At 36.2% G+C, this 14,047-nt stretch overlaps 1 protein-coding gene across 1 annotated transcript in view; it reads right to left on the bottom strand.

The window, feature by feature from the left end:
• Window positions 1-10,843, bottom strand: part of LOC126817154 (structural maintenance of chromosomes protein 2) — a 151,368-nt gene extending 140,525 nt beyond the window's left edge. Inside the window, exon 1 of the mRNA XM_056100213.1 lies at window positions 10,326-10,843. Within this exon, the coding sequence (XP_055956188.1) occupies window positions 10,326-10,493 (168 nt within the window). The 5' untranslated portion in view covers window positions 10,494-10,843. The remainder of the gene's footprint in view (window positions 1-10,325) is intronic.
• Between the last annotated feature and the right edge of the window lie 3,204 nt (window positions 10,844-14,047).

Raw genomic sequence — 14,047 nt, 5'->3', positions numbered from 1 at the left:
ATTGCTTATCTCTGCTTACCCTAAGCGGAAAATGCTCATCTTCGAACTCCATCAAGGCATTGACCTAATAAACACATACACCAAGTTTGAACATTCTAGCTCAATTAGGAAGAGAGTTATTGTGTCCCAAAAAGTGTGACGGACAGACAGACAGACGGACAGACAGACAGACGGACGAACCCATTTTAATAGTCCCCTGCTTTCTTCGAAAGGCGGGGGACAAAAAACGTATACACAACAAAAGAACTGTATAATCAGTACATTGCAAATCTGTTTTCGGAGGATAGCAGCAAAGATAATAATATATTTGGTGATTTTACTATTTTCAATTTTGAAAGGAAGATAGTGAATTACTTTGAATAAGAGAAATTGACATTATTATCATCAAATACTAAAGGAAATGTCATTTATAACAATAGAATGAATGTTGAGGAGGCCATTAAAGAGGTGTTCTCGGAAAATCATCGATAAATGCAAAGATTTGTGACATAGCACTATAAACCTCAGAATGCCTCGTTCGGCATTTTCGTCCAAACGTGGCAAAAACGTGCTAATAAATTTTTGCCACAATTTTGCCACGTTGTAACGTGGTAAAAACAAAATGCCACGTTTGTCTGGAGTTCCAAAAGTTTGTTTTTTTTTAAATTGCCATGTTTTTGGAACGAGGTATTTTGACCAGAACGAGGCTGTTCACAAGGTTGGATACATGATTTTTCAAAAGGGTTCGGGGTGGGGTTCAGCCAAACCAAATATGCTGTGCCTGTTTTTATATAATAAACGACGGGTTTAAGATGAAAACGTATCATGTATATTGAGTTAGTTGCTCGGTGGCAAAATTAAAACGTCCAAACATTTGACTCTTGTAATGGCGATGAAGAGTATAACAGGAAGCCGAAGAAAAGTAATTGATATTTTAATTTTAAATCGTTATGGACACTGTATTAGTTACAACGGCATTGAAGAACTGGAGACGAATTAACATACAGTTCACAGGAAGAACAGGGTATGGTTCCACAGATATCATTGGTTATTTGGTTACCTATACTGAAACAACTGACAATTATAACCAGCTTCCTGTTTGTCGGACAAGATGGTCATTTACTCCAATCCTTTTAAATCTGGAACCATATAGGAAGAAGCTTAGTATACTATTCAAAAAAAAGTAGGGGATATTTGATTTTGGGGGCATAATACTAAAATATGCAAATGACTACGAAAAAAGTCACTATAGAACCTAACAGAAGAAACATTTCCAGTTACATGTGACGCCCAAACGCACCAATAGCTACCGCATGGAATGCAGGTGATGCTTGGGATCATCATGGGGGTCCAACCCAAGATTTGCACGACTCTGACTTTGAATGTTACAGTCATTGTGGCATTGAATTCCAGGGTGGAAACATCAGTTTAATTGTTTTAGTGACCAGAAAACAAATTTTGATATGCGTCGGCTTACCCAAAATGAAAGGTTACGTGCCCTTGGCATGCTACAGATCGGCACAACACAGGCGGTTGTGGCGCGGACGATGAATGTTTCTCAGTCTGTCATAAGCAGGCTATGGTCCAGATACCGTGATACACAATCTGTACAGGACAGACCACGCTCAGGTCGACCAAGGGCGACAACTCAAGCCCAGGATCGATTTATCCGTACCTTGGCCTTGAGAAATCGTGTCATCACAGCAAATCAGATCAGCGCTCGTCTTCAAACCGACACTGGTGTGAGAGTGAGTGGCCAGACAATTCGGAATCGACTGCATAGGGGTCACCTTCGCGCCCGACGTCCTCGCGTGATCCCTTGTTTGAGAGATCATCACATTCAGGCAAGACGTCGTTGGTGTAGGGATCGTCAACACTGGGATAATCGACGCTGGAGCAATGTGATGTTTTCAGATGAGTCAAGGTTCACTGTTGATTTTTTGGACAGACGTAGGAGGGTGTGGCGTAGTCGAAACGAGCGCTTCCAAGACGTTAACGTCATCAGACATGATCGATTTGGGGGTGGTTCTTTTATGGTGTGGGGAGGCATCACTGTTGCTGGAAGAACGGCTTTACATGTTGTTGCAGGGCGTGTTACAAGCCAGTACTACCGGGACAACATCTTGGCAGTCCATGTTGTGCCGTTCGCACGACGTCATGGCCGCCGTTTCATCTTCCAGGATGACAACGCAAGATGTCACAGGGCCAGGATCGTTACAGGTTACCTCCAACAACAGAACATCACCACATTACCTTGGCCAGCACTGAGTCCCGACCTCTCCCCCATAGAGCATGTCTGGGACATGCTTGGACAGAGGTTACGTCAACGTCAACAACGTCCTGCCAATGTCCAAGAACTTGCTGCTGCGTTGCAACAGGAATGGGACAATATGGATCAAAATGACCTTAGACGTCTCATTAGGAGTATGCCACGTCGGATCAATGCTTGTTTGGCAAACAGAGGAGGATTTACCCGTTACTGACTTGGTTGTGATGCTGTGGTAACTTTGCTGTTTGACCCCGGGTATCATTTTACCCTTATAATGGTCAGTCTGTGCCTTACTTAGTCTAACGATCATTTGGAATAAATCGATGAATGTGAACTTCATTTCATTTTGTCATTTGTTTCTTCGTCAGTTTCATTAGGTGACTTTAATAACACTTAAAAATCAAATATCCCCTACTTTTTTTGAATAGTATATTAGTATCATCATAGAAATTCCATAGCAGCTAGACAGAGATGGTCCATATCTCAATAAATTATATGAGGGCAACTATAGTTGGAGTTTGAACATTTAGACATTTCCAGACCTAAAGATGTAACTTCTGAATTGAGACAAGCTAATATTTAGAAGAACACAGCACATCGCATCGAAATTACTGAAAGAATTGTAAACATGTCTAATCCATTCAAGAATAATGCGCAACAGGATATATTAATTAACATTAATCAACAGATTTCCTTTTAAACGTTTTTGAAAATGGTAACATGTCTCGTGACAAATTGATTTCAGAAGTTATTGCAGACCCCTCCTGATTTGATAAACCCATAAAACGGTCAAAACCAAACCCAATTGCATCTAACGGTACCTAAAACAAACGAAAAAGAACGGCAAGATGTAGGCTACAGTTGAAAATGGAGAATGATATAAAGAGTAGATTGCTTTATCGAAAATAAATTAGACCTGATAATTACTACATGTATATCTTATCCGCTCACACAATGCCATATGAAACCATGATATCAACTCAAACATCTTTACTTTTGGAGGCCCTTGAAAGCAGAATAGTTTTGTGAGCCTAAATGGATTGACTGTACAGTGATAGATGGAATGGTTTTTCTTCATTTACTTGGAGACCTCACAGCAACATTTGGTGCAATTTCTCATTATATTTTGGTTAAAATATTTTAAGTGTGTCGAGTCAAGAGATCCATGCTGTATTTGACAGAAATTAAAAAACATCGATAAAGGACATAGAGAGAGATAGACGTGCTGGTTCTTTAGATCTAGACCAAGAATACACCATTTCAGGTCCAAACATGAGACTGCCATCATCAAATTACATCAGGATTCAAAAATGACAAGTTCAAAAAATCTCTTGTGCAGTACATAATTACATCAGGATTCAAAAATGACAAGTTCAAAAAATCTCTTGTGCAGTACATAGGTAACAATTGAATGAGTACTGACTATTTGCCATTGTATGTAACTCTGGATGGAGTGTTATTTTTTACAAATGTAAACAGGTCTCTTCAGTGTAACAAGGATTCTACATTGACATGTATGCACGAAGACGCAGATTCAAGAATGCTTTTTCATATAGCTGCGACAAACCTGCCCAAACATAATATTGTCCGTTCCATAGCAACATATGTTATGATCAATTTACTTGGATATCCTTGTGTTGGAAATGTGTGGATAGTGGTTGGAATACAGTCGCAAAATAATTTGAGATATATTGAGACAATTAGTTCCATCATTATGCAGTGATGTACCATCTTTTCACTGGTTCACTGACTGTGACTACACTGCTGCATTCTTCAGAATGGGGCAGTTTTGTCCAATAAAGGTCCTTGGGGCAATTCAGAGTCCCAAGAATAATTTTCCAACTTTGGATGCCACCAATATATGAATGACGAAGATATACCTACAATAGAAAAGTTTGTTTGTTGCACATATGGATTATATCATTTAAGGATGTAAACGGTTACTCGGTTGACCGGTTACGGTTCGGTTCTGCAACCTGACCGGTTCAATATTCCCGTGACCGTTATTCGTTCTATATAAAAATGTCAGTGTATATCGACCTAGTAGTAAACTAGCATTAGCCCAGGCTCTCTTGTTCATATTACACGTTGATACAAAACTTTCCCGGTAATAAAACGGTCGTATTCGCTGCTCGAAAACGTAGTAAGAAAAATTATGCCGTAAACAAAGTATCTTTCGTCTCTCTGGCACGTGGCCAAATGGTATAATCTTTTCTTTGTTTCATTGGCTCGATGGGGTCACATGTTCAGTCACGTGTGGTAAACATACGAATTTTATAGTATTAGCTTTTAATACGGCAATATTTATAAATATAAATTTAAGAAAATGGCATGGACTATAAGCCTACAGTTATAATAATGTTTTGACCGTGATCTAAGACTCTCCAGAAAAGAGCGACTTATTGCGTTGTATCTTCGGGCTGGGTAATCTTGACTACAGGTTGACTATTAAATGCGTATGAAAATGAAAGTAATGCTGTGCGCGTGAATAAAGACGCCGAATTAAATATTTTATTAATGGATTACATTATAACATTGCACATTGAGATGGAGGTAGGTGGGGGCCATAGAATATTCCTATAATTATAACGGGTCAAACACTAATTTTCTGATCTGTCACACAACGGCATGTGCTGGTACCCGGCGAGTGACGACCACGTGAGACCATGACCTTTTTGACTGTTAGACGACGCAATGTTTCCTTCCGAGAAATTTGAATGAAAAACAAAATAAGCTGCAATAAATAAACTCTTCTTAGGACTTGGGGTCTAATAGTTTATATTCAAGTTAAACAGTGTTAAAAAGTAAACTTTAATCCTGCGTACAGTACCGGCGATTAATAACTCCGCAACTAAAAATAAAAAGTGAATCGGTTGACTGGTCACGGTCGGTTTTTTGCCCATCGGTTAACCGGTTCAATTTTTTTTGACTCGTTACATCCTTAATATCATTTAACAAGTGTACATTAGGCCGTGTTGAATTGATTCCTTGTTTCTCCTGCCACCACTCTGGCAATCATGTGCGGTAGTGCGGTAAACACAACACAAAGTGGGTTTCAAAACACAAAGTGGTCTGGCATAATACCTATATAGTCTGAGGGTTGTGTACCATTTTTAATAATATTATAAATAATCTAGTTATATTATTGGTTAGAATAAAAACACAGATAATATTTAATTAAATAAATTTAATAACAAACTAAAATTTGGTAACAAGTGGCTTCTTTGTTTAACTTTTTAAAAAATGAAATAACCATATTTTGATATAAATTTTCCGTATTCTTGTGTTAAAATACAATGGAAACATTCCAGTTAGACGATATTTGATTTGCTTGTTGAGTTACATGTATAGATGGTTTCGATAATATCATCGAACGTGAAAGTGCTGGGAATAACCACCGAAGTCAAGTCGAGATAAGTAAATTCGCGTACCGGTCGGCCGAATTTATTTATTGATGTTCAAGGAAATAATAGTGGTCCCGTTTGTTCGTTCGTTCGTTAAACTCCAGAAACGAACGAACGGGGCCACTATTATTTCCTTGAACATCAATAAATTAGGCCGACCGGTACGCGAATTTACCTATGTCCCGGCATAGCTCACCATTTTGTAAGGCGTGCGTGCACTTACTTATTTAGTTCGTAACGAGGAATAAACAACGAGAATTGACTTCTGATGTTTGGTAGAATTTTATTTAGATGTTATTAACGTAATTTTTTGAATTTTTTTTTTTGTGTTAAAAACGTAAGCGCACGATTTTCGGGGTCCTCGACCTAAGCGCGCGGGCGAGGAGAAACAAGGAATCAATTCAACACGGCCTTAGGCCAGATATAGAAAGTTCTGAAAGGTTTATAAGTCAAACAGAACCTACTCACAGACATTTGACACAAATTTGAATCATATTTCAGTTCGTAGATTTAACTTTAAAGTGATAACAAAATGTGTATTCACCTTGCTGGTGTGGTGGGTTGTGATATTTAAGTAGTCAGATTAGGGATATGCCCCACTGATACCAGTCAGATTTTATATTTTTAGAACAGACTAATACACAGCTAACATTTGACACCAGTTTCAGTCATATTACTTATGAGGCAAATTTTGACCCTATTTGTGGGCGCGGCAGATTAGGCACATTTAAGTGGTCAGATTAGGGGTTTGCCCCAATGAAACCAGTCAGATTTGATATTTTTGGAAGAATCTCACAATTAACTAACATTTGGCACCAATTTCAATCTTATTACTTATGAGGCATTTTTGGGCCCCCGTCCACACTTTTTAGGGCAGGCAGAAAGGGGCGTGGCCCCATTTTTTCCGGTCAGATTTTGCATTTTAATATTCAGATATAGCACCACAACATTTCAAAACTATTTCTGATCGTATTACTTATGATGCAAATTTGGACCTTTTTTGTGGCCGTGGCAGATCGGGCAGATTTTAAGTGGTCAGATTAGGGACGTGCCCCACTAAAACCTGTCAGATTTGATATTTTTAGAATCGGCTCATACATACATGTAGCTAACATTTGGCACCAATTTCAACTATATTACTTATGAGGCAAATTTTGGCCCCCGTCGGCACTTTTTAAGCCAGTCAGAAAAGGGCATGGCCCCACTTTTCCCAGTCAGATTTATATTTTTTATATTCATACATTGTATGGCAACATTTTAGAACTAATTCTGATCCTATTACTTATGAGGCAAATTTTAGCCCTTTTTGGCCCTTTTTATCTGCCCTTCCCAGCCAAATGCCCCACTGGAACCTTGTAAGACTGGATGTTTTGAATTTGCCCTATCAATAGCTGCCAATTAATATGGTCAAACCTTCTATTACTTATGAGGCAGTTTTTGCGTCACTGGCTCTTGGTCTATAATATATTATGAAGAGTGCATCCAGCAACAATTTATTGAACGGATACGTCTAACTTATTATTTAGTAGGTCTCTTAGCCTTCGAAATCTACACTTGAGTCTACCAAAAGAGTTTTCAATAATGACCCTTTTCCTACTTATTGCAGTATTCTTTGCTCTATCATTTGGTGTTAAAATACCATTATCACGTTTAGGCGTAAGAATAAATGGGAAATCATTACATATATATATGCACTATCTCCCAAAAGTTTCATGTCCCCCATTTTTGCCTGCCAGCTATTGAAAAATGGTGAGTTTCGTAACATTCTTGCATCATGGACCCTTCCTGGGGGCCCAACGAAAATGTCAATAAATCATCCAGAGTGGTCACAGATGCCCTGTAACAAAATGGAATAGTAGTCCTCCCTATTCAAATAATCGTCTCCACGTCTTATTGGCTTCTGAATTCTGATGTGGCAACCATCGATTGCTCCAATAAGTTATCAAAATAATAATTGTTGAATTTGCGTGCATTTACTTCTTTCTGGTGCTGATCGGGCCATACTTTCAAGAAGAATAATAGTATAAAAATCTTTAATATTTCAAATTCATACACATTTTGAAGGTGGAAACAAAGATCGCAGTTAGTTTTCTCTGTGTCAATTAGTTTGATGTCAAATACATTTCTATAACATAATTAATACATTGCAGTGTGTACAGCATGGACCTACATGTAATATTATGCTTATAGACAGCCAAATGTAAGAGTATATATATACGAATTGAAAGAAAACATATCTTACCTGCGGTTTTGTCTGCACTTATTCAAATAATGTAGTATAAAGTCATAAAGGAATCGCATTATTGTAAAAACCATCATCATCATTAGACAAACAATAAATAATTTCAAAATGACAGCCATGTTGATTTTCCCATTTGTGCACCCGAACACGACAAGTAGGCCTATGGTATTTACCATGTTGTGATCTTACCGGGAAAAGATGGGCTTCTGATATCCAATATTTAAGACAAAATAAAAAGATAGGTTACCAGGCAACAAAACATACGCCCACAGCAGCTTAATCGTCCGAGCGGTTGCAAGGGTTGTCGCATATTTATTCCTTTGTAGGTAATTGGGGGCCTTTACAAGACAGTTCCATACAGATCAGATTATAAATTTTGTCGTTTGAGGGTTAACAAGGTTCTACAAACTGAAACAAGGGTCTCAACTCTGGAAGTAATCTACAGAAATTGTTGAAATTTGACAGGCTTTTTCGTTTTACTAATTTAAATAATGCATATAAATTTCATACAGATCACATGATCACTTTTGTCATTCAAACGTTAACAATTACCATAACTCTAGAAATTACTGACGGAAACTGCTGAAATTCAATAGATCTGTTTCACAAATTTAAATGATGCATATAAATTTCATACATATCGGATGATAACTACCATAAATCGAGCATTAACAAGGTTTAACAAAGTGAAACAAGGGAAATAACTCTAGAAGTAATTATTGTAAATTGCTGAAATTCAATAGGCTTTTTCGTTTCACTAATTTAAATCATGCATATAAATTTCACAAAGATCAGGTGATAACTTTTTGCGTTAGAGCGTTCACAAGGATCAATAAAGTGAAACAAGGGCCATAACTATAGACGTAATAAACGGGAATTGTTGAAATTCAATAGGCTTCTCCGTTTCACTAATCTTAATAACACATATAAATTTCACAAAGATCGAATGATAACCTTCGGCGTTGGAGCGTTCACAAGGTTCAATAAAGTGAAACAAGGGCCATAACTCTAGAATAATAAACGGAAATTGCTGAAATTCAATAGGCTTCTTCGTTTCAGTAATCTAAATAATGCATATAAATTTCAGAAAGATCAGATGTTAACTTTTGACTTAGAGTGTTCACAAGGATCAATAAAGTGAAACAAGGGCCATAACTCTAGACATAATAAGTGGGAATTGCTGAAATTCAACAGGCTTCTTCATTTCAGCAATCTAAATAATGCATATAAATTTCAGAAAGATCGGATGATAACTTTTGACTTGAGAGTGTTCATAGGGATCAATAAAGTGAAACAAGGGCCATAACTTTAGACGTAATAAACGGAAATTGCCGAAATTCAATAGGCTTCTTCGTTTCAGTTATCTAAATAATGCATATAAATTTCAGAAAGATCGGATGATAACTTTTGGTGTTAGAGCGTTCACAAGGTTCAATAAAGTAAAACATGGGCCATAACTCTAGAAGTAATAAACGGAAATTGCCGAAATTCAATAGGCTTCTTCATTTCAGTAATCTAAATAATGTATATAAACTTCAGAAAAATTGGATAATAACTTTTGGTGTTAGAGCGTTCACAAGGTTCAATAAAGTGAAACAAGGGCCATAACTCTAGGCGTAATAAACAGAAATTGCTGAAATTCAATAGGCTTCTTTGTTTCACTAAATTAAATAATGCATATAAATTTCACAAAGATCGTATGTTAACTTTTGGCATTAGCGCGTTCACAAGGTTCAACAAAGTGAAACAAGGGCCATAACTCTAGATGTAATAAACGGAAATTATTGAAATGCAATAGGCTTCTTCATCTCACTAATGTAAACAACATATATCAATTTTAAAACAATTGGGATGATAGAGAGTTCACAAGAAATTGTGGACGACGGACGGACGGACGGGGGCGACGGCAATATACGTCCACATTTCAATGTGAGCGTATAAAAATTACCATTGGTACACGAATCGTGTACCATAATGCGTTTCAGCCCATTTTTAACAAGGGCTAGACGGTGACGCATACATGATAATTCTTACCTGGACTGGAGAGCATACGCAATACAAGCTTAGCGTGATGCTATGTGAATAACCAGAGGCTAGAGATTTACTTTAGATTGCGACTTCAGGCGTATTTCGCCGAACATAACTGATTTGAAATGAGAGTAAAGACGGAAATAATTGAATGTAAATCAGTTTATATACATTCATATTACTCTATGCGTTCTGACCCATTTGTGTCAATTTCTAGGTCCCAAATATTAGCGATTTAGCTCCTTTAATTAATAATTAAATGATACCCGGATTACAGAGAACAAATCTAACCATTTTGAAATTCTAACTTCACTGATAATTTATGTGCCAAATTGCAAAGCTATTGCTTATAAATAAAATTTGGTTTGTAGGCCTAGTCTACACTACATGCTACTTTACTTACATGTGTCAAATTCGTTATGCCAAGTAAGAAGCAAACGGCATCAAGAATGTTCGACTTTCCACTTCCATTCAATCCAGTTATTGCATTAAATAATGGATCAAAGCCATTTATTTCTGTTCTCTGTGCGTAGGACTTAAATCCATCAACAACCATCGACTTAATAAACATATTTAGCCCAAATATTTCTCAACGATAATATTTATAGAGCCAATTGTTAAATCTGGCGCTCAAATCAAAGGTACAGTCGATATATGTCACCCTTCAAAATACCAAATAGGGGAGGAGCTACCAGCCGCTTTCAGAGCAGAAATTCTAACGTATAAATTTGTAGGCACTATAGTATAAGTTATAAGCCAGAACGCAGGAAATCAACCTGGCACGTGTATAAGAAATTTACTTATCTTGGATGGTACTAAACTATATTACCATGATTACGGGAAGGTGGGTGGGGGGGATGGTATGCAATATCAAAATACGGGCAATAATACTAAATTCCAGATATCATGTTACATATCAGTGAAAAGCACCACTCGGCAAACCTCGGCAGATTCCGGTACATGTAGGGTACTGGAATCTGTTGAGGTTTGCCGAGTGTGAAAAGCACGTTCATGTATACTCATTCCTCTCTTTATGTGTTCATTATTTGTTGGGCACAAAGCATATATACTTGTTTTTTTTGTTTTGTTTTTTTTTAAACATTTAGAGAGAAGATGTGGGGGCGGTGGCGAGGGTTTAAAACGTCAAAATACGGGTCTTACGAAATTCCAATTCCAATTCCGACTAATCACCGGAATTCATTTACAATCACCGGAATTCACTTTGAAAACCCCCGATTCCTCCCACAAAACTAATTTATTTTAAATGTATAAAACGTCAAAATACGGGTCTTACGAAATTCCAATTCCAATTCCGACTAATCACCGGAATTCATTTACAATCACCGGAATTCATTTACAATCACCGGAATTCACTTTGAAAACCCCCGATTCCTCCCACAAAACTAATTTATTTTAAATGTATAATACATTATAATGTAACGAATTACTATTTTGATATCCCCACAGGCCAAATAAAGGCCCTGTGGGTATAATAATAATAATAATAACAATAATAATGCTTTATTACACAACTGCATGATATACACGAGTATGACAATACAAAGTACAATACAATAATAAACATCAAAGAACATAGAAGAAGGTTTACAGAGGTTTCTAAAAGTATATTAAATTATATTACTAATGCTTTTAAGGTATATTATATTAGGCCTTACATAGCAAATGGTATTTAATGTCTGTTCTTGAACATTTCATATACGAATGTTGCAACATCTTGTATACATTTATCATCGTTCATTATATGCATAATAGAATCATTCAAACTAGTTTTAATGTGACGACTTAAAAACTTTTTTCGAAGATTATTGTGGGTGGAGCAATGGAGAAGAACGTGCGTTTCATCTTCTACTTCACCGCTAGAATTACCGGAATTCATTTCAAATATATGCATCATGGTTATGATAATAACGTAGGGCGCGTCGTATTACCCAATAGGCCGAACTCCAAAATAACACTAAAAAACAATTTGCGTCGAGTTACCCAATAACTCCAAAATAACAACCAATAACTTCAAAAATATTGACTGTGGAAACACAAAATAACAATTTAGTATGAGTTTAAGCGTCACTGGTTTTTGTTCAAATCGGAGGTTCACGGGAGATAACTCGTGTATGTGATTTTTGTTGACAAGAAACTTATGTTTTCTTTCGTTGCAATTCGTTGTAATGTATTGTAATTAGAGATTGGTTAATAGTTTATTAAAACAGTAATTATATGCATGAAACATCAGCATTTCAGTCCTAATTTTAACTTACAATATTATTTGACCAAATCCATACACCGGAATTCACTTTGGAGCTATCAGAATTCGCCCGTACAATCTTCCTATTTACTTATATTTTCCATTAATATTAATATTGAATTACTTTAAAACACATAAAATCACCTGAATTCACATTGAAAACACATAAACACCGGAATTCACATTGAAAACATATAAACACCGGAATTCACTTTCAACATATCTGAATTCGCACTGAAGACCTTCGTATTTACTACATTAATAATAAGCCTAAATTACTTTAAATCACCGGGATTCACTTTGAAAACATATAAACATCGGAATTTACTTTCAACATATCGGAAATCGCACTTAAGACCTTCCTATTTACTAATATTTTACATCAATAATAAATTACTTTTAAACACCGAAAATCACCGGAATTCACATTGAAAACATATAAACACACGGAATTCACTTTCAAATATCGGAATCGCACATCAGACCTTCGTAGTCGATCACAAATATTTTACAATAATAATAAATTACTTTAAAACACCGGAATTCACTTACAAAATATCTGAATTCGCACTTTAGACCTTCGTATTTACTAATATTTTACATTAATAAAAAAATTACTTTAAAACACCGGAATTCACTTTGAGAAAATCGGAATCCGCCCCAAGACAATTGTATTTACTTATATTTTGCATTAATATTAATACTAGAATGTATCTGCTGTAAAACGATATTTCCAGATGGTCAACTCGGGGAAACACAATAAAAAACACAGCAGTAATCCATGTAAAATGTCAAACCGAACATTTCTCGAATGTAGATGAGCTAAGTTTATTCTAAAATTAACTTAGTAATAATCTGCCAATCAAATAATTATAAAGTCTCATCAATAATGGTTTGGATGATTTCATAGATAATCCGTTGTAGCATAAAGCAGTCCAGATTAAATGAAGTGTAATTTTAATAATATGCCAATAGTAGGCATATAGAATGTTCACCAGTTAATTGTCATTGTAAAAGGTGACAAATCACATACAATCACACCTCCAAAAAACATAACAAACTATGATAACATGAGAATGAGAATTTATTTATATCTAAACAAGTTACGATTATGTCGATGACCGAAAGTGACAATCGGCGCAATTTGCAATTATAAATAAATAAATATTGCTAATTAAATTGTTTATTTTAATAAACTATTATCAATCTTTTATTACAATACATTACAACGAATTGCAACGAAAGTATACATTAGTTTCTTGTCAACAAAAATCACATACACGAGTTATCTCCCGTGAACCTCCGATTTGGGCACAAATCAGCGAGGCTTCTTAAATTCAACTAAATTGTTATATTGTGTTTCCACAGTGAACATTTTTGGGGTTATTGGCATTGGCTGTTATTTTGGAGTTATTGGGTAATTCGCGCAAATTGTTATTATGTATTATTTTGGAGTTCGGCTTTTTGGGTAATAGTAATACGACGCGCCCTACGTTATCATAATCATGATGCATATATTTGAAATGAATTCCGGTAGTCTTTCAAATCAATTCACCAACAGCGCCTTTATCTGGCCTGTGGAGAGATCAAAATGTATTATACATTTAAAATAAGTGGGTTTTGTGGGAGGAATCGGGGATTTTAGAAGTGAATTCCGGTGATTGTAAATGAATTCCGGTGATTAGTCTACCCGTTATACATCACTCGAAAGGATGTTTCTATGACTCTTTGAATCTATCAGTTATTTCCTTGCACATTCATAATTACGTAAGAGTAGGCCGTAGCGCCGCTGCCCGGGCAAAATTTCCCTCATAGCACACTGCAGTATGGCGTATGCCCGTCTTCATTAGCCCAGTTTAGGA

This window comes from Patella vulgata, chromosome 4 (assembly GCF_932274485.2).
Source record: "Patella vulgata chromosome 4, xgPatVulg1.2, whole genome shotgun sequence".
Lineage (NCBI taxonomy): Eukaryota > Metazoa > Mollusca > Gastropoda > Patellidae > Patella > Patella vulgata.
Note: the sequence above shows the minus strand (reverse complement) of the source record. Positions and strands in the feature narration are given on the sequence as shown.